This window comes from Poecilia latipinna, unplaced genomic scaffold (genome assembly GCF_001443285.1).
Source record: "Poecilia latipinna isolate Pla-1442-1.1 unplaced genomic scaffold, P_latipinna-1.0 Scaffold834, whole genome shotgun sequence".
In the NCBI taxonomy this organism is placed as follows: Eukaryota; Metazoa; Chordata; class Actinopteri; order Cyprinodontiformes; family Poeciliidae; genus Poecilia; species Poecilia latipinna.
The window spans coordinates 224,544-250,546 of NW_015113450.1; the positions used below are offsets into that span (position 1 = coordinate 224,544).

The 26,003-nt window shown below is 37.5% G+C and overlaps 1 protein-coding gene across 3 annotated transcripts in view; it reads right to left on the minus strand.

Annotated features, from left to right (window-relative positions):
* Positions 1–26,003, minus strand: part of cntfr (ciliary neurotrophic factor receptor) — a 249,873-nt gene that overhangs the window by 117,649 nt on the left and 106,221 nt on the right. For 2 of the 3 annotated variants that reach the window (XM_015047586.1, XM_015047587.1), the window contains exon 3: positions 24,481–24,562. In XM_015047586.1, coding sequence (XP_014903072.1) covers positions 24,481–24,562 — 82 coding nt within the window. Of the gene's footprint in view, positions 1–24,480; positions 24,585–26,003 lie in introns of those variants that run through there. The other variant, XM_015047588.1, reaches the window with a different exon arrangement.

The window sequence follows — 26,003 nt, forward strand, 5'->3', positions numbered from 1 at the left end:
CAAATGTTTTACACTGTGTATTTCAAAGTGTATGAACATTATTAGAATGTTTTCACTGTTGACTGTAACCAGTCAACATATTCTAGCTTGATAACTTACTCTGCGAAAGAATCATTTTTGTCGCGATGAATCCGTACTGAACTTCGACCTCAATACAAAGCTTGCAATCCAAGATAGAGATGGCAAAACTGACTAAACAAAAATGCTTCAAATAAAAAAAAATGAAAGTAAACAGCAATACAATACATTGAATCTCATTTACAGAATTACTAATAAAATGCAAAAAATCTCCTGATTCCTCCTTAAAGATGCAATAAGGATCTCACAATGCAAAGGTCAACAGTTCATCCCACAGATTTATTTCTGAAACGTCACACCGATCATTTCGTGAGCAATCATTTAAACACACAGATGTTAGTAGACGTTATAATGGACAAGAACGAGCATCGTTCTGCTGCTAACTCGCAATCATAACAGCTGCCGCAGAGCTATCAGTCACCTAGCCTTACAACAGCAATCAGCCTGCTTCAAAGGTTTGTACCTGCAGCAGCTAAATGGAAATCCGTATTTCATCCGTATTTTTTTTTTTTTTTGCTACGAGTCAGCAATCACAGAAACACCATTGCAAGCTCGTTTCCTGTCACGGCAGAGGTTCAATGAAACTCAACACTGATTTTTATTTTTTTTTATGACATTGTGACTGCAGTGTTGGCTTAGCACCACTAGCAACAGCACCTAATGATCTGGAAAAGTAGAATGACTGAGTGCCTCTGTGTAGTTATACACCAAATGTTAAAAATTGAAAATAAACAGATTGCATACTCATATATGTGCACATCTACCTTCTCTTGGTGCATTTAGGTCTCAACTAAGGCGTACCCACACACAAAACCGGCTGGGTTTGGCGACTACAAAACACATCGTCATATCTGTAATATGAGGAGCTGAGGAGACACAGATGAGTCCTCATCCTTCTCAGTTTCAGCTGGCAAGTAATAAAGGAACTGCAAAAGAAGGTGTGAATGAAACAAATAACTTCAGAGGAGCCCGGCAGAGCACAAACACACACACACACACACACACACACACACACACACACAGACAAACTGTTCCAGACACATGGATTTATTTATACTGGAAGAGAGCCTGCAGTGTTGTAGCTCTGTGCCTGGCTCTAAAGTTTACTTACAGTTTCACACTCATCATTTGTCAGAGAAAGACTGAGAATGCTGAACAGAACATCAGCCACAATGAAAATCATTATCATTGAAAAATCTTCTTTGACAGCACTGACTTTCTAGTAGTCCTCATGAATACAGTTGACTTCAAAGAGAAACTTGACAAAGGAAAAACTGCGGTGTACTGTTTCCACTGTGTTCTGTTGTCAGTGGTTCAAAGGAATTTGGGTAAATGAATACAGCAGGTTATAATGATGATTAGGAATAATGTCCATGCTAATGATAGGATCAAAGCTGAGCTCCTAGACAACACAAATGAACATTTAATTAGACTAATCACATCATTAATTAAAATCATCGTCAGACACCCTTGATGCAATCCACTGCATTACCCAAGTACTCAAGCCCCTTAAGATTTTTTTTTCTCCACATTTTGTGATTTAACAACTATAAACTTCAATGCTTTTTACAGGGACTTCATGTGATAAAACAAGAGCGGAGTTACGAAGTGGAAAGAGAATAAGAGGGTATTTTTTTTAATATCTATTACCAAAGAAAAGCTGTGATGCGTGACAGGAATTTCACTGCAGTTACATTTGTAAGTCTGTTGGGTTGTCTCTCCCAGCTTTGTTTGACTGCAGACTGATATTTTTTGCCCATTCTTCTTTCCATACTACATTAAATTCAGACTAAATGGGGAATGTCTGCTGACATTTATTTTCAAGTCTTGCTTGGTCTGAACTTTAATTGGGCTATTACAACATAACCCAATGCTTGATCTGAAGGATTTCTTTGTAACTCTGGTTGTGTGTTTGAAGTGGTTCTCCTACTGGAAAGTAAACTTTTTCCCAAATCTCAAGCCTTTACTTTTAACCCAGGAGCTATGCATCTTTTAGAAGCATCTGCGCTTCAACATACCTTAAACAATTACATAGCAAATTAGCTAGTCTCTTTAGAATGTAATTGCATTTTCAGAAGAAAACTGAGCCATCTGTATAAAATGAAATGGACCAGGGATACATCTAAAAGTTGCACGGCACCGATCATTGACTAGCAGAGTGACTACATGTTTTCTCCTGGAATTGCTTTGAGTTTTGATTATTCCATCGTTTTATCAATGTTGAAGCGCTTTCTTATCCCTGTTGAAGAAAAGCCTCCCTCATGCATCTGTGACCACTATTTTCACCATCAGGATGGTGTTGAGGGTTATGTGTGTGATTGTTTTTCTGCTACACAAATTGTTGTGCATGTTGGGCAAAAGCATCAACTTTTGGTCTCGACGGTACTAAACACCTCCTCCTGTGTTTGCTGTGTCCCTACATGGCTTGTGCTAAATTGCAAACAGGATTTCTTTTGACTTTCATTTCAGAAATGCTTTCTTTTTGCAAATCTCCCATAAATGAAACTTTTGTGGCATGCACTACTAATAGTCCTGAAGTCAACCTAATCTGGGGACCTCTGCATCTCCTCTGGGTTTGCAATCCATACCATTGGATGGTAGATTGAAAAGAGCTCTCCAAGATGTGTAAATCTTTGAATACTGTTTAATAAACCAACTTTAAACTTCTCTGCAGCTCCAGCCCTGACCAGTCTGGTGCTTTCACTGGTCATCATGCTGTTAGATAATGTGCTAATGAGGTCACTCTTTAGCTAATTGGACAATTGGTTTCACTAGATTATTTAGGGGTATCAGAGTAAATGGAGCTGAATACAAATGCATGCACTTTTCAGATCTTTTTTTTTTTCAAATACTTTTTAAAACATGCATAATTTTATATTTGCTTAGCAATTCTCCATACCTTTGCATTAAACGTACATAAAATCTGACGAAAATGCAACCACGTTGATCCCTGTAAGGTGACATAATACAAAAAAATTCAAGGGGCATGAATATTTTTGCAAGGCATATATTACCAAACAAACTTCTGTGAGTATTGGAACATCTTATGTGAGAAGGTGTTGAAGGGTTGACCGGATTGGCTTCTCGCTAACGCCAACAGACACATCAGCAGAACAGTAAGCACCTCTAATCCCTAAGCATACATGGTCCACACGCTCAACTTGGAGAAAGACATGTGACGACAAAAAAAACAAGGCGAAGGAAAGTCTCAAAGATGTTTATGCACTCCTGTGTAATGCGGAATGTATGCAGCTTGCCTGTGTGTGAATGGAATAACAGAATAAGTTCGAAGAAAGCGTTTGCATATCTGTCTGCAATCTGTGCAACTCAGTAGTGCACACAAATGGGTCAACATGCTTTTAAATAAGCATTTGTTCTGACTGCATGCACAGGTAAATGACAGCATATAAGCTGATGTACTGCTACTTCAGTTCAGCAGCAGTTTGTATTAGTAAATGTATGTTCTCCCTTCTGATTCAAAGAACTAAGATAATTGGGGGGTTTTCTCAGAGCATAATGTAATAATAATTTGCATATCCTAACGCGTCATTAAAAAAAAATAACTTCACATATCCACTAAAAATAAACTCTGCAGTGTACATGAAAAGCAGTTCTAAAGTGGTCAATAACGAGTGGAAAGCAGCAGGCATGGCAGACAGAGCCAGAATCGATGGAGTTCTGTAATGGCTGAAATGTCAGTTATTTACAACTTCCTACTTAAAAAAAAAGAAAGAAAGAAAAAGAAAATCTTTATCATTTCCTATATTGCTTTCTCTTTGAAGCAGGCGCTTTCGCTTCTGAATTTGTCACAGCAAGTGTGGTTCTGCTTTTTATTTGTGGGTGTGCATTTTGGCAGTTATACACCAATGAACAGAGGTTCAGCAGCATCAACATCATCACAGCCTACGAAGCAAAGCTTAGAAACACAAACAAACAAGTTTTATTACTCAAATTAACCTTCATTTGCCTCCGCACTCAGTCAGCAGATATGCACAGAAACGTATGAGCGCGCGCACACACACACACACTCATGCTCCTCTGGCCACAGACAGGTCAGGCTTTTTGTTTCAGACTGTGAAACCACAGAAATGAAGAAATGTCAGAGATGCTACAGCGGGCCAAGCAAAAGAAGGAAATTAAGGGGCTTTGTTTGTGTTTAAAGGTAATGTCAAAACACATGTTTTATGGATGAATGCGTGCGGTGAGCATTCTTTGAAGGAATAGAGAGAATTCGAACAGAAAAAATGAGGAGGGAAAAATGGCAACCGACAAGATTTAGCGCCGTGAAGGAAAGCATTTTAATATGCATTTATTTCCGTGTCACATTTGTCGCCCGTTTATCCACAATGGACAAAATGAAAAATTGCCACTGTCTTCATGTGCCCTGAGAAACACTGTTGCGCTCATTCGCTGGCATGCAAAGAAGAAAAACTTCACGTGTGAGCACTTGGATAAATAAAAGGCATATGCTTACATGCACGCATTTTCACCGACCGCGGTTACAGGCCTCCGTGTTCCGGCGAAAGGCCAGTCTGCAGCCCGCGCTATAATGACATCCAGGTATGTTTGCTCTTCATTTTACACGGCTCATCGCAGCTCCAAACAGAGTACCGGCGCAGGGGTGGGAGACTGGAGGGGGGAGTCTGTGTTTCTGCATGTGGCCGTCAGTACTGAGCATTTCCCTGCACATACCAGGGCCCACTGTGAACATCTGCGCTACGGTCCACACTCTGAATGAGCGTTGCAGAACATTTCTGTGTTTTTACCCTCCTGTGAGCTAATTTCATTGAATTCACACAGACACACACGGGCACACAACGAGGCTTCTCCCTGGCTTGTTGACATTCCAGTAGCTTGGCCTCTTTGTCTGCTCGAAATTCTCCTCATTCAAAACAGACCTCCGCACTTTCTTTTCTCTCACTCACTCATTTGCTCTCTCTTGCTCACTGGCACACACAAACACCCACACATTTTCAGCCCCTGTTCCATCTAGAACCATATCAATGAAAACAAACAGATCATTCCAGCAATCATAACTGAATGTCTTTTTTTTATTTTTTTTTTATTTTGGCAGCAAAGGACGCACACTACAACAGGAGGGCAGGAAGATTTTCAATGATTTTTGCTAACGATGCACCAATAAAGCAGCATTTTTTCCTCAGGACTATAACATGCAGATTCATATATGCAAACTTGTTTTAAATTAGCGTTGGAAAAAGAAATGCTGTCCAGTAGTTTTCGTGATAGAGACACAAGTGTTGAGTTCTACACAAAATGAAGGAATTACAAAATCATTAAAGGGTATTATGCAAACTTTAATTTTTAGAAGATCTAAATAAACTGCACACAACATGATGCCATAAACTGAAAAACAAGGACGTTGATTCAGTTGGGGAGTAACCACGCCCCCCTAAAATAAATAAGGATTTTTCTTTTTTTGGCTCATGCAAACTTTTTACCTGCAATAATAAGAAGTGGTTCAAAAATAAAACATGCATATAAATATGTAGAGCGATTACACTTGCAGATATATTTAAATAAACAGGCTCAGCATCCTGGGTGAATCGTCATCTACATGCTGGAGTGGGAGAGTGAGGTTAGAAAAAAAAAAGTCACATTGAAAGCTACAAGGCAGATCTGGGGGATTTCATGCACAGATTTGTCACATGTTTTAGGGGAATGAACTTCTTGTTTTGCTGATGTTTACACAGAGGGCTGCTTGTCAAAGAAATGTCTAATGTTGAGGCCCGAGGACAAAAACAATAAAAAATCTCAGGTGTGATGAACTCGTGTTTTCAGGCACATTCAGACTCAGTAAAAACACAAGATGGATGGATGATGAGGAAAGTTTTCATTTGTCAAACAAGCGTCTGTGCTCAGACTGAACAGTTTTATATTTTTATCTCATTTGATAGCTACTGTGTGTGAGATGGACCATTCAACTAATCTTCCCAGTGACCAGCTGCCACAGTTTAACTGGCTGCTTTATGAGTAAGGTGAACTGGACAATTTCATTTCTGACACTGCCTGTAAATATGACGCACTGGCGACATCCACAAACAGAAAGTGTTGTTTGAGGATGTCGACCCCATCCAGTTTAATATTAATGTCATCCTCCTCACACTGAGCTGCATGAGCCTATCGAATGCCTGAGAAAGTATGCCAGGGTCTAGAAAATAATTCAGTTCAGTTATTCAGCAGAATATATAAAATTAACACATTGGATTGTTAATTTTGCACACGACATATTCTCCTTTTTTTTTAACACATGCCTTCTGCTGGAGCTAAGAAGCCTGAACCTGTACATTTCCCTGTTGGGAGATACAGGCACTTTGTATCTCAGTGCTGAAGACATGAGTGTGCATGTGTTAACCCCACAGCTGAAGAAAGAAGCATTCATGTTTTAGGTGCTCGTCAAAAGAAAAGAGGGATTCAATGTGTCAATTTCTATGAGCAGACATGCGCCCACATGCTTCACTATTCTACTGGAGGCAGGCATGTATCTGACTGAGAAGTAATGAGGCCTGACTGTGAGTAATGAGGTCTCTTCTGAAAATACAAAAATCTACCAAATCACAAGTCCGTGAAAATCACAAGCAACAACTTTGAATCGTTAAATGTGGAATTAAAAGCTTCATTTTTTGGATTAGAATGCCGAGATGATCCAAAAGAAAGCACGCAGACAAAAGAGCTAATGTTTGTTCAAGATTAGATTTTGATTGAAATTTGATTTAGAGGTTGCAGGCTTTGCTGTTAAGTCTTTCTGTCCTTCAGTTTTACAGTCTCAGTCGGAAAAAGTCAGTTTATGCAAAGTTTATTGAGTTGTCATTATTTTTGCAGCCCTGAAAAACTAGCATGTGCCCACAGGTATTTTTTATTTTTTTTGCTTTTATTACTGCTGACAAAAACAGCAGTTGAGCCAGGACAGGCCCTCATTTGCACCAAAAGTTTGGTTTTAGCAGTGTCCAGATGCTGCTGCAGTAAAATACTGTCAAAGCACCTATATCCACATGTTGCTGTGACTCTTCCACATGCGATGTAGACGAGATATCATGTTAAGTAGCATGAAAGGACTACATATGAGATCTTGATGAATGTAATTGTCTTTATGACCTGCTTAGTCAACCTTTCACTGTACTCGTTTCTTGATATTGTACAAACACAATCCTTACGTAGCTAACATCTGTTGAATTTGTACTCCATGGCAGTAAAACTGAAGTACATCAAAAGTCAGGTAATAAAACCAGGAGTATATTCCAGGTGGACATTGTGACCTTTTCCAACAGATGAATATAATGCAGGAAAGAAGAGAAAAGATTGAGGGAAATGGCAAATGTGGAGGCAGATGTGTCGCATGTTGATATGTGAGAGAGAGAGAGAGGGGAGAAGCTTTCATTCAGAAATTTGCATATGAAAAAAGGAAGGAAACGTTACCATCTCATGCCACATCAGCCTGTCACCTCCTGTCTAAATCAAGAGAGGCTCAAGAGAAACATGACGGGAAGATCAGATTGGACATGCTCAAATTAAAGAACATAATAAATGCAAAAAAAAAAAAAAAAAGACTAATGCAGCCTGGGGTTTTTAAAGCAGCTTAATGCAAATTAGGACCCATTTTAATCTGTTACCAGAAAATAATGATAAAAAAGTGCTGAAAAAAACAAAACAGATTTTCGTTTTTTAGAAGATGGCACAATGAGGATAAGCGTGGTATCCTGGTTTGCTTGATAGCTTTTAAAAACAGAAAATCCTACAATTACACAAAAGCATTACTTGAGAATTCAAGGTGTGAAGTCTGAATAATAGCATCCCATGACATGCTTCTTAACATTTATTGTAATTAATTGATACATTAAAATTAACCAGCTTGTCACAATTTAACACTGTTTTTTTTTTCTTTCGTTGCATGTCTTATTTTACATTAATGGACAAAAGTGTTTCTGATGTGAAATGCTCGCTGTGTTGAAAAAGGTACAGAATCCAAGTTCAAGCAGAAGGTTAATACTTCCTCTGCCAGATTTCCTCAACAGTGTGTGTGTGTGTGTGTGTGTAAGGTCCTGTGTTAAATGCAGTGTGTTATTAATCTGACAGATCAGGGTGCTTGTTATTGTGTTGAAGAAATATGACACATGTACCCTCCAGATACAGGCAAGACGGTGACTGGGTATAGCGGTACGCTTTTGTTGTGATTTCCCTCCGTTTTGTGTATTTTCAAAACATTGTTTTGTTATGTTAGCGTGTCTCGGGGTCGTTTACATCTGATCTCTTTGCTACGATAAACTGCATCTGTATTATTTTATCGTTACTCAGTTAAATGATAAGAACATTATCTTTCCGGTTACAAAACATTTAGAATGCTTTTACTAGCTTACATTACTTTACATTATTATAGTGTTGAAAGACTTGATAACTGTTCTATTTATTGAGACAATTAGAAGCTATCTTTCAGAAAGTATTTAAAGCCCTTGAACTTCATATTTTGTTTCCTATGTCCATATTCTGTAAAAAAAAAAAAAAAAATGGGGATTGTATAGTAAAAATCAAGTTACAGAAGTGTATATTTGTAAAGTGTAAAGAAAATATATACTTTTTTGTTTTGTTTTTATAGACATCACTTTGAAAGTCTCAGTCTTAGTACATCGATGGTTTTTAAGCAGTGATAAGGATGTTGGTCAGAGTTGACTGGACAATTGATGGAATTGAACACAAGGTAATACTGATCAATACTGTTAGAGACAAAAAAACAAAACAAAACAAAAAAACTAGACATAAGGTTTACCTCCCACTAAGAGGCAAACGAATAGTTCACAACAAAGCAAAATTACCTTATTGTTAGAATGGCCTAACCAAAGTTCAGACAAAAATCTCTCTCAGAGTATAAGTTCCCATTTGTAAAATGCAGGATGTAAATACTTTTTCAATTTATTTTATGCTGCAAACAAGACAGTGCCTGACACTGGGCTTTACCGATTGACAATGTGGTGTTCACCATGTTTTAGCTGTTAAGTCACACGCTGCCTTATGATGCATGGGAGGCTAGTTATGTATGGAGAACAAATATTGACAGTCTATTTTTGTGTTCATGCCAATACCTGTTTTGTCTTTCCTATTTTAATAATATCTTACCTATTTTAACTATTTGACTGTCACGATGATACCAGTGTCCACATGGATCCTTTGACTGAAATGTCGGAATTTTTGAGCGTGGCAGTTAAGGGGTTAATTTAATTTGCTTTTAATATTGATGTCCATATTTTTAGGAACATTGACTGGAAATGAGTGGTCAGAGGAATTGCAACTCTACTTTTGAGTGAGTTGCGATGAAACATTTTGTTCTGGGTTGGAATTCCTGGTACTTTATCTGAGACTGACATTACCCTTTTTAAGGTCTCTGAATGACATACCTCATTTCGATCCTGTGGTTGGTCACCTGGGCTATGACAGGACATTAAGCTTCACAATGACCCGTTAGTCCTAGTGGATTATGCAATCCAGAGTCCCAAGGAAATGGCGATGCTGCATGCCTGACAATGACGGAACAATCTCCACTACTGTCTCTTGCTGAAGGGCAAATGCATTTTGTTCAGAACCAGGCTGCTATCTATTAATAATGGGACAATCTCCCAAACCATTAGACCATGCTGCTACTTGTAAAATATGTGTAAAAATAAATACATAAATAAATAAAACTCGGTTGAGAAGAACTCCCACTCCCATTGTGCCCATCAAGCTACACAAATAAAGTAAGAAATCTAATTGTCTTTTTTTGTTGGCTTTTGTTTTCTAGACCAGTAAAACAAAAATATGTTTCCTAAGTTTTAGCACTTTGAAATATGTTGTTGCTGTATAGATGGATAGTTTTTCTTTTGTAAAACTATACGATGTATACTTTAGTTTGAAAGAAAAAACAATCTTTGTTTTAGGTTTTGAAAAACGTGGCTGTTATTCATTTGTGACTGGACATGTGGAGTCCCAAGCATGATCTTTTAATGGAATCTCAATACTGTCATACTGAGATGTGAATGAAAGTACAAATGTGTTGTTTTATATTGCAACAAATGCTAATGTGCTAATGTTATAAATAATTTTTTGCTTGTTTTAACTTGATTAGCTAAGTGCTTTAAATAACCATAGCTATTGCTAGATGTGCTATATATAAATAAAAGAAAGAAATAAAAAGAAAATCACGAACAATTGACTCCTTCCACAGCAAGCCACACTGTTGATCAAACAGCCTTGATTCCAATATAAAACTATACAAAACTGGGGATCTTAACCGACGCCTGTATTTTCTACACCTGGCAAGGCATTCTGTTTTAGTATATATTCTAAAATGTGTTTTTAGATACAGCAGCTTTACAACTTCAGAAATGTATAAATATAGTTTGGCGTCGGATGTAAAATAAGTATCGAGTCCTCCCAGCGTAATAATAAACTTTTGACTAACATGGCCCCACTGATGTATGAATCTAATCAACACGTTTATTTTTGCTTGGATGCTAAATATGAAATTTGATTAACTCCTTATGACTGTAAATACATGGGCCCAATTTGCTATGTGGCAGAAGCAGCCAATGCCACGTTATTTTAAGCCTCCACACACATCTCACGTTAAGATGTGTGTAGTGTTTTCGCAATATCCAGTATTCTTGGTGGTAGAGCTTTGGGAATTGGAATTCAAAGAGACAGAAGAGAGGAAAAGCTATCGTCCCCTGACAATAAAGTTTCAGGGATTGGGGAGCAAATGGTTTGTGTATGAATCCATTCCACAGCAACAAATCATTCTTCAACAAAGACAGATAGGACTGTCCTTGCACAATGTCATGGGCAATAAAAACAAACGGCCAAAACAGTCGAGCACATGCACACAAGCGAGCTACGCTTCATGATTGCCTTTGTCGCCACTCGTCTACAAGGACGCAGGGTTCTTTTAGAAAAGGTGTAGGGTTTTGTTGTTGCTGTTTTATTCCACCTTTTTATGGAGCTCAGTCAGCACTGCTTCACGTCTACTGGCTCAGAGCCAAATATCCAGAAATGGGCTTTTCAAACAGAAAAAGTTTTCAACAGGGAAGTTTTCAACAGAAATGCAAAATGACAAAGACATAAGCTCAAAGTGACAGGACACAACAACCCTCTTTCATGCCAGGCAGCATGAAAGAAAAAGATTCTTCAGCTTGCAAAGCAATCAAAGGTAGAATGTACTCTGGGAGCTATTTCTATGACACCACCTGATTCTCATATCCCAAGATACATCCCTTTAAAAGTTTTACTGTCTTTGTCAAAGTGATGAGTTTTAGTCTGAAAAGACATAACAATGGGTGAGATGTCTCTGAAAGACAAAACCAAGTTACTGTAGACGGAACACTATCTTAGGGGTTTGAGATTGTGCAAATTAAAGTATCATTATCAGTTTGTATTTAAAGATTAGCTTTGATTTTTTTTGGGCCTTCTAAACCTCCAATGAATGTTTCAGACACTGTTAGATCTATGCTACACACATGCCTATTGACCACCAACCGAATACTGTTGTGCATGTAAAACAAAAAACAAAACAAACAAACAACAAAAAAAAAACAAAACAAAAAAAACACAGGTTTGAGAGCCATGCAAACCATGTCAATAACCAGTACTGCCCTTATTTTTTCTTTTCCAAATACATCTTATTGTTATGACCCGAGCTTTGTTTCATTTTTGTTTCCTTTTTTTTTGAGGGATTTTGTTTGTTTGGGTGCGCCTGCTGCTTCCTTCCCTTTCCACCAGGTGTCGTCGGGTGGTTGGGTCCCTGGAGAGGCGTTCTCCAATCCGGTAGACACACCTGTTGTCTATTTGGAGATGACTGCGGTGCAGTATTTAAGAAGCGGCTGGTCGACTCTTCAGTGCCTGAGTGTTAGCTTACTACGGTAAACGTTTCTCTGAGAGGCCCCCCTGAGTATTTACTCAGTTTAATCATTCGTTGTGTTTCCTCGTTCAGGAGTTTCCCGTTGCTGTTCAGAGCTCCTGTGATTCTGCCGCTTCCTGGTTCACCTGAGTACCCTTTGTGGAACAACCAGGAATCCTAGTGGGCCGCACTATTCTGTGCACAATCCCTCCCGGTCCTGCCCCAGAGGATATCCTACCAGGCCCACGGGTAGTACCTGCAGGTCGCTACTTATCCTGGACGCGAGGTTCCACCCGGACCCTGTCGGCCACCAGCTCCGCCGCTCCCGCAGTATAACTTGCCTGTTCCGCCCTCCAACGTCCTCCACCTCACCAACCTATCGGTACCTGGATTTTCCTTCACTCCCCTCATCTGGTTCAGGATCCCGACGCACTCTCCAGAAAGTAAGACGCCCTATCATCTGCCTGCAACACAGATTCCCACGACCCCTGAATCCACCTTTAACCACTTACCTCTCGTTGACAGACAGAAGACCCGGTCCCCTCCTCCGAATCCTGTTCAACTTTAATTTACCTTTGTTCTCATTAAAATTTATCATTATTCGTACACATCTCCTGATCTTGTTCTTGCATGTGGGTGCGAAAACTAGACCCTACCATGACACTTATGTTGGAGGTCTGTTTGCTCACAACATATCAGATAAACAGAAGAGAGGAAAAGTCTCACAGACTCTAAACCCACTTTCAAAACCTGGAGAGTCACTTCTTGGCACAAAGTTTTACTGCAAAACAACATTAGCCAAACTTCTACTTAAACTGTCTGGAAAAACATTTGATTCCTGGCAGCATGAACTTATTGAACAGTTTATCAGGAAGAATTGGGGACAATCAGAAGGGGCTCTCTGATTTTTAAACAGCCCAAGAATACATAAGTTTGGATTTAATGGATTTGGATCAGCAAAATGGCTTTGGAAACAGAACATGTATCTCCCAAATGGTCTCTCAATTCAATATTAGGGGGCTTTTTGGCAATCCATGAATGAAAAGCCCCTTTTTAATGACTAGACTAGTTAAATTGATTTGTTAAGTGTATTTCTTTGAAATTACAGCACACTCTTTCATTTCCAGTATCGACTGGAAAAAGTGTCCTCATTGAAACACAGAATATATGAAGCTTTTTTCAAACCCCAGTTAAAGAAATGTGACCTTATCTGTAGCCACTGTACGTGAACCTTATTTCCATACATTAATCAAACTTTGCTGGGTACTCACTACAGGATATATATAACACTTGGTACTTTGAGAAAACCTGTTAAGTGCTCTACAAATAAAATATATTACTGTTATTACTAATAAAAACTTCCCGATGTTCTGTGTTCTAATACTTACAGCCATATATTTTTACTTTTACAAAGAAAAAAACCTCCCTCACTGCATTTGGAAAATCCATCTCAAAAGTTCCACTCAAGCTTTAGTGCAGCATTAAAATGAAACACTAAGATGATAAAATACTTAAACTACCAAAGAATATATTACTAGGTATATTCAGTAGCTGTTTAACAAAGCATGATAAATGAAGATGATATTTCACAACTGCTTAGCTTTCTTATGCAAAATAGTGCTTGAGAATATGTTTAGTTGTCTTGTAATCTATTATATAGCAATGATTACTAAAACTACCACTTTGTTTAAAGTTAGAATTTCAAACTTAAGATGATGATGTGTCCACTACACACATCAATAGTTACTCACCATTCATTTCTAGATTTTAAAGAAGTCTTTATGAATTCTAAAACGCTTATACACTTCTAGGTCAATGCAAGTCATTTTTTTTTGCAGAAAGCCAAATTAAACAGATATGAACCAACAAACTAGATTTAGCTGGGAGTGGTAAGGGTAAATACATGCATTTGCACATGCACACAAAGCAAATGTGGAGCTGAAGATACCATTTTAGAAGTTTTATTCTCATCATAGCCAATGAGAACAGAAGTCCTAATCTCATGGGAAGAGCAGTTGCCTTGCAATCGGAAAGTGGGTTTGACTCCAGATTCCTCCTGCTACCTGTCAATGTGCCCCTGGCCAAGGCACTTACCCTAAGTTGCTCACCAATCTCCATATCTGTGTATGAATGTGTCCATGTTTGTAAATGCAATTTGGTGCATGTGATTAGTGTAAAGTGCTTTGAGGGGCCAGGATGACTAGAAAAGCTCTATATGGCTTAAGTACATCTATGTGCTCAGACTGTTTTCATAAAAATGCTTTAGCCAAAGAGCAACATACTCTTTATAACAAATTATTGTCATTTCTTCAGAAAAAATAAATTTAATTCAATATTCTATGAAATTCTGAAGGCACTGGCCGGCTTGTATGACTCAACAGAACTTATCATTCTATACAGCAGGTTAAATAAGTACTGAACAAATTACAATTTTTCATGGTAAACATATTTCTAAAGGTGATCAATTTTGTGGGGGAGGGAGGATTTAGAAACTATGTAACATATCAAAAAATCAATGTTCAATAAGAGCCAAAAATTAGCCACATTAAAGTCTCGCTACAGAATCACTGATCAGATTATGAGGTGTTGCTCATTTATTAATTAGCATAACACCTCAAGAAACATGTATGTCCATCTGAACCTTATCCTCAGTGTTTTCATGGCACAAAAAAAAATAAATAAAAAAATGTTCCGAGGCAAAATTCACTTTGTCAACTTCAAAATGCTAAACTCTCTCTGACCCTTCAATCCTCACGTCACATTATTCAGTAGGTTTTTCTTGTCATCAAAGGCTGACTGGTTGTGACCCACTGTAAGCCTCATTAGACTTCACTTCAACAAATGACTCACTTGTGACTACACACACCCATCAGCCTCCTTGTATTAGTTTGTTCTTTGAAAATTGTGCAAGCCGAGGTGAGTGTGTGCAGCCTGACTGGTGAGGTATAATAGTCAAGGACAGTTTTGCTCGGACCTTGTTCTCTGCTTTTATCTTGAGTGTATTTGAAGAGATGGACATGTACGTGAAGACGAACAAAAGGGTAATAATGAGTAGCATGGCACTTTATACTTTGATAGGTTCAATGTAAGAAATCAAGGAATATTTCTTAAACTGAATTTGCTGCTGAATAGGGTGAATGAAAGCGATACAGCAATTTTATTTTGCTTTTCTTTTGCAGGCGCGGAGGATGCATTTCATGCATTACATTCCACACAGGCTGATGTTTTCATGCCATTATGTTTTGGCATTTAAGATTGGAATTATTAGCTCAAGCCCGGAGAAACATTATACTGAAATGTGGGTTTGATGAAAAGCATGCTTAGTACCTGCTGAAAGCATGTTTTATACTTTTAATGTTAGAAATGAGCCTCATAGAAAGGATATTCAAATTTACTGAATTGAATGTATACCAGACATTGTTGCCAAAGACAAAGTATTCCTGTTTCTGAATAGATTCTTCAATACAACAACTTTGCACAGAGGCCAGAAATGCGATTTGGATTATCTGAATGGCATTTTGCAGAGTTTATATCAGGAATCAGTATCTTAGCAGCAGCATAAAGTAGTGAGTTTGTGAAATTTGGAGAAAAAAAACTAACTTTAACCTGATAGCTGAAGAAAGACAAGTTAATTTCAAAAGGATCATTGCTATCTGAAAATTAACAGAGAAATTGAATTTATCACTAACATCACCAAGCTGCTACAGGTGTTACACAGAATATATAACCCTATATATATATATATATATATATATATATATATATATATATATATAAACCCTATGGATACTCTGCTACATATGTGCACCACTGCTACATACTCATAGCAAATTGAACTCTGTTAATACAACTATAACCAAATAATAAACTAAATATTTAAATTAGCTGCTTTACTTGCCGTCTCATGTACAGGGCTTATTAATTCCTGACCGCCCCCAGGTCATTCCAAAAGCATTCAAATTTTCTTTCCACATGATTAGCTGAGTCTTTAATAGGTCGGGGAAAAGCAAAACGCTAGTTAAGCAGAACATCCAGTTCTGCACAAATTTTGCAAGTACATGTACTGTCCAATAGACATGTGTATTTCAAAGACTTAACATGGCTTTATGTTTCAGAAATCCTTCTGTTTCTGCTCTTGCTTATACCCACATGATGTGTGTTTCAAAAAAACACTGAAATTCATTGCCATGCAGGAAACAGTGTAGGAGAAAGTACAACTGTCATCCCAGATGAAAATCCATCTCCTCTATAAAAAGAAGTGTGTGGAAGGAGTGTCATGGTTTGGAGCTGCATGATTGTGGCTGGCTGTGAGGAGCCAAAAAGTGAATGCTAACATGTTCTATGACATACAGAAGCATTTGAGCATCCAGAGGTGCTGGAGTGGCCAAGCATGTCTCCAGACATATTGAGCATTAGTGGGGCATCCTCAAATGGAGGATGGAGGAGTGTGAGGTTTCTAGCATCCACCAACTCTGTGAATGCATCATGGAGGAGTAGAATATGATTCTAGTAGCAAACTGGGAAGCTCTATATATTTAAATATAAAATTTCACATATCTAAAGAAAACATACTGCGTAAATCAATTATTTTAAATTTTCGGGAAGATGCCAGTTGAAAAAAACAAAAAAAAAAAAAAAAAACAAATGGGGAGAGTGACGCTTGATGGACGCCTTACTGGGAATTCCTTCTTAATGATTGATGAGATAAGAGTTTCACAACAACAGAGACACAGATACACACCAGACCGGACGTAACACAAATAGACAGAAACACTCAGACAGCGAGATTTGGAGATTCCATATCTTCGTGAAAAACACTGCAATTGGTTGGAAATGGTCCATTACATGAAAGATTTTATCAGGCAGTCGGGAATTCTGAATCTGTAGTGGTCAAATTACAGAACTCGCACAAAAAATATTGGATTCTACAGACATTTTGTCATTTCTTTCTCCTATCTGACGTTTTTCTGTCACAGTGAATTCTAATGTCCGACACTTAAGGGAAGACAATTGAAACTAATTGACAGAGTGGATAAGTTTTTTATTTTCTTCCTGGATAGTAATCAAATGTTTATAAGGAATCCATTTCCAGGAAGTTTGTTTTATCCTCATTTTTCTTTTGCACTGTATATTACAATCACATCAAAATAGCTTGATAGTGAGAAAATATATATTTTTTTTGCTTACCAATCTTCATACTAAAATAAACACATTTATATAAAGACAAGTTTACAAAGCCCAACAAGTTTTTTTTTTGTTTGTTTGTTTGTTTTTTCCTCTAGCCAGGTATATTACGGCTCTACTGAGAAGAGGGGCAAAAGAGGCTCACTGAGCTTTGAATGTTGCTTTTTGTTGCCTTAGGCAGCAATTCATAACACCCATATCAAAACCACAACCTCAGAAAAGCAAGCAGCTTGATTTAGGGCGGCTCTAATAAAGTCAGGTATGGGTCTGATTTCTTTCAAAAAAATATGTCTGCACTTATAGTTTACCTGGCAGTGACACCCCCAGATGATACCTTGTTATACTCCTTCTGGTGTCTGAAATTTTTGAATTCCTAATGGTGTTTCTACTTGCTTTAATTTGACTATCAGACACTGCAATGCCCCAAAATTATATGATGCAACGGCTTACCATACTCCCGCAGCTGGCTCCCCGCTTTATTCAGAGAACCAGAAACTTGACATATTTGCTTTCAAGTTGCTAATTCGACTTCAAGACAAACATAATGCATATTATCAAAGGATTACTTTTTGGTAGTTGGAGGCCTAATTCATTAAGAGTTTTCAAGGAAATGTATATATATATATATATTTAAATTTCTTAAAATTTAGAAATATTTGGAGTAAATTTCGTCATGTATTATGAAGGGTTCATGCTTGTGCTTTTTCATCCCTAAACCACAAGTAAATAGGATCAGTATCACTTCACTCAGCCTGTCTGCCAGTCTCAGAGTCAGTCAGACTGTAATTCATCTGCCAATGCTGTCAGTCAATCAACCGGATGAGCTCCATGTTGGATTTATTGCACGCTGCCTGCCAAACAGAGAGCACTGATTGCATTGAGTGCTACTCTGGATAATGAGAACGATAGAGGTTCCCCCACTGCACAAACATTACATGGCTTAAACAAAAACACATGATTTTTGTGCTTCTTTACTTGTTTCTTCCTGCTGTCTGTTTTCTCTGATGACACATCAGAGAGCAGTTATCCTTCATGAATAATCGATTACATTTAGCTGTCTGGAACTGTCTTTTGCTGTGATTTGTGCAGAGACGCACAAATTATGGCATGTTTTGGGGGAAAAAACACTAACAACAATGTCCTCCAAGTCCATGATTTTGTAGTTTTTTTTTTGTTTTTTTTTTAATAGATACACCAAAGTTCAAAATGTGCAAGTACTTAATTAGAAAAAAAACAATAGAAGTGTGCTATATAGGATATATAATATTCTACATAATGAAATATGTAGAATGTTAATTCAGCAGCCAACAGAATAATTAATCTCTTATCTTGTGCGCCAGACGACTCAAGCAATAATGCATGTCATATGTCTGAGCACATAAATCTATATCTACTAAAATTAATCAAAATAATATATGGAATGTTTCTACAATAGATGACAGTGTTTGTTTTCTGTCTGACATCTTGCTTTCAAAGAGTTTGTATCAATGCTAATTTCATCTGTCTATATGAGCCTCCAAGCACGAATTAAATTAGACTCAGCTGTCATGCATGATAGAGGTCGGTTACAAGATTGCAAGAATTAATTTGGTTTAAACAATTTACACAATCCATTCGCAGGAATGGATAAATAGGTCTGTGTAGCAAAGCAAACGCCCAGGCATGTTGAGGAGTCACCAACGTGTGTTGAATGCTCGAGAAATAAATACAGCTATGACAGCCGTAATACCATGGAATTAGTTGGGGAGTTAAACTCTTACTTCCTGCTGTCTCTCATTTGCTCTCAGTCCCCCTGGCTTTGGACTGCCTGAGCTTTTCGTTTCTTAACCATTCACTCTTTTGTTGGTAGAAATTAGACAGAATGTGAGGTTAGGAGTTGGAACAAAGGTAAGAAATATAGTACACCAGCTGTTTTAGTCACATGAAGAAAAGGTAAATGGTACCATGGGTGGCAGACCTTCTTTATATCACTATGTCTTTATTAAGAGGTAAAACAATGAGAAGGAGAGTCCAGAGCAAATATTTCCAGGGGACAAAAGTGTAGACAATGTGCAAGAAAGGGAAAGAGAATGGAGTATTGCATCAGAGTCATTATAGGTGGAAATTTTCACCTCCTTCTGCCCCCCACAAGATGCCGTCCTGGGCGGTCAGTGGCCTTATGGTAACAACTGAAACTGGAATAAAACCCAAACATTATCAACCAAGCTTCCTGAAGTGGGGCTAGTTACGAAAAGTTAGACAACCACTGCCCTAAGCTATTTGTATTCTTGTTGTGCTTCATCACAGTATTTAAAAATTTACTGGGGAGGTACCCACTTCTTGAAATACTAAATGCCTTTAAAAAAAACATTCTGGGGATTTCTCAGGTTTAAAAACAAACCAAAAAAAAGCATACAGAAAGAGAAATATATAGCAAATAAATAGCTGCATTAAGGAGGCAGAAGATCCCATACTGGAGTAAAAAGAAAAAAACTGTTTTTCCTCCCGGTGTCAATATTCGGGTCCTCAGTGCAGGTGAAGACTGACTTTTAAATAGAATATGATTGACTCTATCGCTATTAGAAAAACGTAATCTGGAAGAAACAGAGACATCCAGGCATCAACTGTTTAATGAGCCCTTCAATCATCCAACCCTTCTTCTCATAGCTGACCAATTTTAAAGTAAAGCTGCTTATCAGTGCTTTGGGAGTTGTCAAAGTATATCCAGTTTATACGTACAAATACCAACAAGAATATCAACAAATAACTTTAATAATTTACAAGTATGAACAAATAATATGAAGGTTGTATGTTGTATAAAAAAATAGTATAATATTACTCAAGAATATAACAAGTCTCTAAACAGAACAGTGCTGTTCACAATATATTCGCTATGCAAATGTAAAGTCACTATGTAAAAATATACAATATGTGAGTCAGTCTACAAGTGCATGGCAATAGCTGTAGAATATATTTTCTTTTTTTTTTTAAAGCAGTATAACAACACTATGTGGACATGAATTATAAAAAGAGTTGTATAAAAAACAGTATACTCAACAGTCATTTTATTCTATGCATGTGTTTCATTAGGCTCAGGGCCTTATCAGGGTTTGCTCATTCTCTTTAACAAATGACATTTTAAAAAGAAAAACAAAATATAATGGTACAAACATTTTAGTTGACACATTGTTAAAACATTACTGCAGCATTTTAAATCCAGAGGATGTCCAACAAAAATTCTGGTTGGAACAAACTACACGTTTGACCAGAACATTGTCATTTCATTTTCAGACACACGGTGGTTTAATTTTTGCTTTCATATGTTTGGAGATATTGTTTAACATGAGTTTGAATAAATGTAACATGTTTGTCACCGTCATAAAAAACATGATACACTAGTGTTATGAATCAAGTGTCAGTATGAGAGGCCCCATGGGGCAAAACTTACAAACCCTCTCACACATACTATCAAACTCGATATGATTGTAACGGAAGTTAACTTAAAATTTCAGTTTCTGATTGGACCCCAGGCAGGAGAAGGCGGGTTTTCACAGACAGAAAAATAGCTGAGAGGCAGCGACTCGCAGAGGCAATGAATATTTTAAATGACATCGTTAGCGCAGAAGTGTTGGACAGAAGCCGACAGCCAGCATCGGAAACCCCATCTATCAATTCAGTAAAGCCAGCCTGCACTGGATTTCAATGTGCACGACGGAGAGAAGTTTAAAGTGCGAATCAAACACAAACCGGAGGTGCGCTTTTATTTTGAAAGGAGAGTGCCGTAACTTGTGCTGTCGTGCACATTAACACGTATGTGAGTTCACTAGGACACACTCAAGCTAACAGACCATGTAACACTGGTGAAATGTAGTGTGCGTAGCTAAATGCTAGATAAATTATGTATTTATCTATGTATTGCATGCACACTGGAAAGCCAAACTCACAATTTAAGTCAATTAATTGATTTAAATAATAAAACTGAAATTCATTCAATTTAATAAAGCCTTGAGATGTGCAAAGCTGAGTTATTTCCCATCAGCAACACTGTCCTGCCTACAGAAAGCTTCCATTTTTATGAATCACCGCTCCACCTGCAAAACATCCTGCTTTTATGTCAATAATAATGACTAAAAACAAGGTTTTTCTTCTCTGAATGTAAGGTTATTTATTTATACCATTCTTTCAATCATAACTGGGATGCTAAAAGTTCAAGTTCAGCTCAGCGATGCACCATGTGTGGATCTAAGACTTCTCTGACCTTGTTTACAATGATTGCTTTAAGTTGGCATCAGGTTTGTTTTGTGCATAAGAGAGAGATTACGTTATTACTCATTTGCATGCGTTCTTTTTCCCCATTTTGTTTTGATAAATCATAGTTTGTCATTTTCAGAGAAGGATTAAATATCATGAATAATTTACTCTTCCTAGATGAGTATCTTTTTCTTCACATTATCAGCTCTTATGTATTTTACCTTACAACTATCCATCTTAAGTCTTTTCCACCAACTTAGTATTTAACTCTCATTTCCAAAGCATCTGAATGTCTGTTTTTGTACTAGGAATATTCAACACAGCTTAATTGGCCTTACCTTGGAGCCTGCCTCCCTTTCTCTCAGTGGGCTTTTGCCTTTCAATTATTTTCATTTTTCTCTGTTGTTTCAAGTGATGTTTTATTGAGGGACTGCCTTTTGTGGGGCTCAGATTTCCATCCAATGTTCTTTTGCCAAAGTTTTTGTCAGCATGAATCTTTAACTGAGCTCAGTAGATATTCAGTATGCAGACCTAAACACCAGAGCGCTTGGCTTTACGCTTAAGGAGTCTTGCTGGTGAGGAAATAATTCCTACATCCTGCAGTAACTAATGTGTCTGACATGTGGTGTTAGACACTGGAAATGGTCATTTTGTTGCAGTTTAAATGCCAGCTAAAATATTAGGAGTCCTGAACTTTTTAAAAATTGCTTTAACATCAGGTCCAGTAAAAAAATTGCACATGTAAACTTGCCAATTTTGCTAAATGTATTCTTTCTGCAGATAAATTGTTTCACAGGATCTCATTCTTTCTTCTATGATTTATGGCTGTCAATAATCCAGAAGTCTCAAATGGACCCATTACCCTCTGGATAGCACAGGCACAACTTCATTTGCAAACAGTGTGTGCCTTTATCAGTCTGTAAGTTTCTAACAGATGGATCCCAGCCCAATAGAGGGTTTTTTTTCCTATTTACTTAAAATGTAAATGAATAGCTGTTTGCACACATGAACTGCATTAAGTGAGCATTTCTGTGTGGCTTCAGAGAGACAAACCCTGGAGATGTATGTCACTCAAACATGGTGAGAAATCAGTGTTTGGAAATCAGAAATGTGATAAATGGTGCAAATCACAAAAAGTGTATTTATTACTCTAATCTAAATGCTATGGCTATATTAAAATAAGGAAGGATTTTATTTTGGGTTAGGTAGTATCCTAACAAGAAAAGGAAGAGAACTTAGCAAGTTTTGATACCAAAACTTGGTTTTAGTCCATAAAAAGGTATATTTTTATGCATATATACCTTAGTTTATGCAGCAGAGTTAAGAGTTGCCAAAACAACACAAACATTTATTTTCCAAAGTTGAAACTATTTATGACTCATCGCACTGTTTATATATTTTAGCTCCTCAAATGTGACCCTTTTGTCTGTTTTGATTTAATTTCTTTTTTTTTTCTTTTTTCAGAAGAGCACAAAACATACTTTGAATTTGTGTTGAAAGATATCTCAATAATTTTGATCATGAAAGTGACTAGGTTCTAAAAAAGAACACAAGTGGAGTATGTCTGTCTCTCTCACATAACCAAATGTTTGATATTGCTCTCAGTTTCTTTCAGATCGTGACCCAGCAACCTTTCCCTTCCGGCGTTAATTACTGCTGTGGCTGACTTTCTGTCTTACACTGCCTGTTTCTGTTTTTACTTCACTTCTCTTACATCTAACTTTTCTGTGCTTTCCAGTAATCCTCAAATTCATTACTCCTGTTACAAAATATACTGCGTGTCTGCGTGTTCGTGTGAGAGTCTTGTGACACAGTGACGTGCATCACTGTGGACTTATTGACATCCTTGGAGTCTTTTTTTGGGTCAGCTGACCTAAATAGTCCATTCTCATAGGTTATTAAGTCGAGGCCAATCTTCACTAAGAGTCAAGTGACATACTGACTTGTGTGTTAAGCTCACACCCTTTAATGGCTTGGCCAGATTTAATCTCGTGCATTTTGTGCAAGCTCTCAGAGGAGCAGCTACCATATCTTGTTTCAGCTTTGATTTGAAACATTCTGGGAATGACCAAAACAATGTATGGATGCCAACTCATCTAAAGCAGACAACAAATATTGCACCTTACCGCTGCAGAATGTCACAAAGTACAAGTACAGTTATCACTCAGTGAGGTAAATTAGAAATCTAAATTCAAGAAAAAATGACAAACATAAATGCATGCAGAAAAAATGGATGGCATTCATAAGGGATGGTACGAGATTCTCAGTAAAATGATAATGATATTGTAACATGATTTATTTTTATTCTTATTTTGATACAAGCACAACATAACATCTAAACTTAGTAATAGTTTTGTAGTGCTGACAAAGGAAAATATATTTGTCCAGTTTTCTTTTTGTGCTTAACATAGGTTCACCGATTAGTAACTGATATTAGTTGGGATAACTACCGACATAGAGCCAAAACTTTCTATATGATAGATGGGTGGTGGCCCTTTCGATTTTCACACCACCATGTGTTTGTCACCAGAAACATTTCCAAACAAACCTTCATCTTTATTTAATAAAAGCCTTCTTTTCAGCCAAGTGATAGGTGTGTAAAAAAAACATGGAGGACGGGGAATGATGCTTTACACAACTTGGAAAAAGTTGGATGACTACTGCATTTTTCTTCTAGGTCATTAAGAGGACTTTTGATTAAATATTTAAAAATGATATAATGGACAGAATGTGATTTACAAATTCTAACCCCTTAAAACCTTGGTATACCAGATACCATTATTTCAGCTCATGATACTTGTTTTTTTAAGACCATGTAAAAAAAAAACAAACAAAAAAACACTGGAATCTTCAGCTGCAGACAAAGAGGAAAAAAAATGAGAAAAATCTGGAAACTATTAAGAAAACTGAGGCACCAGTGAGACAAAACAGAAAAAAGGATAAAGATAAGAGTCCAAAAAAGTATACAAAGTTAAGAGGAAGTGGAAAATCAAGTCGAATAAATCTGGTTTGAAATCATATTTACATTTAGAAAAAAAGGAAAATAAAAGAGGTTAAGGCTCGATATGAAGGTGGATTTCTGTTGTAAAAAAGATAAAATGCAAACTCACCAAGCTGACTGCGTCTCTGAGCGTAGGCTACCACCACTGCGGCCAGAACTACACAGCACAACGATGTCACAAGGTTTGCCATCTGTAAACACACACACAGCAAAGTCAGGAGTGCGTGTGAAAGCAGGAGAGCGTGTGTGTGCGCCTGTCTTCCTGACTGACTGACGGACGGACGGACCCATAGTCAGCCCCATTGTAAGAGATGGAGAGATAACCATTTCCTGCCTTCTCTGAATCTTGTACTGTCTATCTTTTTTCACTTCATTACACTCCCTAATGTGTCCTTTTTTGTGTACTTCAGATATTTAAATCAAGTTATCTCATTCCCCTGTTCTTCTTGTCCTCACTAAAGTTGTTCATATTAGTGGTTGTTTCTATTTGCTGTGATGTACATTCCCCCTCCGTTTCTGTCGCTTTCCCTCCATTCATCAGCCTAATGGGCCCATCCTTACTGGGATGGGCCACGGCCAGCGGCCCTTAAAGGTATAGCACAAAACAAGCAAATACGGCTTTCACATAAAAAAAAAACATGCATGGATAATCATTTGCTTCACAAAATAAATGCAAGTGCCCACATTTTACTATGTGACTCAATTCTAGCTCCTAAACAGGCTTTTTGAGAGTTGCAACCTGACACTTAGGAAATTGTAGAATTGAGTATTAACTAAGGATTTTTTATTATTATTTTTATTATTATTATTATTTTTATTATTATTATTATTTAATGTATTTTTTATAATCTCATCTTCTACAGTAAGCAAAATGTGCTTATGTGTCACCAGTAAATTGAATCATTTGGATATAAATCTTTACATTGAGATGTTGACTTTTTTCCACGCCTAGCTTACATTGCAAGATTTTAAGAGTTAAAACAATAGCTGGAGCTCCCTGGAATTCCTGACTATGTCCAAGTACAGCTGAGCTGCGTGAAGTCATGCCAGCAAAGGGACTTGAACCCAAATCTTCCCTTCAAAATGTGTCTTTTCCTTCGACTATCCATCTCCTCTTGGCTGTTCCCGCGTCTCTTTCCTCTGTTCGTCAAAAAGAAATAGTTGGCACTCATACACACAAAGGTTGTCTGCGGGTCTGCCTACTGCTGAGATTTGCACCGAGTAAGGTGTGTGCGTGAAGAACAGAGTGAACACTTTAAATAGAGCCAAAGAAAGAAAGTGAATTTCCTTGTACTTTTGAGGCAAAGCTCCAGCTGATAGTAACGTCTGTCATATCCCATTTGCTCTTGCTCTATGTTTAGCTTCAGCTATGAACTTACTTTTTTAAAATTCTGCTTTTTTTTTACTTTCTGACTATTGCTTGCAGTCTCTCTCTCTCTCTCTCTCTCTCTCTCTCTCTCTCTCTCTGTCTGTGTCTTCATCTCCCAATTCCCAAACTACATATCGTATCCGTCTCTCATTATATGTTAGGCGGAACGTGAATCCCACAACAACATGTTAAAGCATCTCACAAAGGGGGGGGGGGGGGGGGGAAAAAAAACCCCGAACACAGGTGTTGAAGTTTAAGAAAAA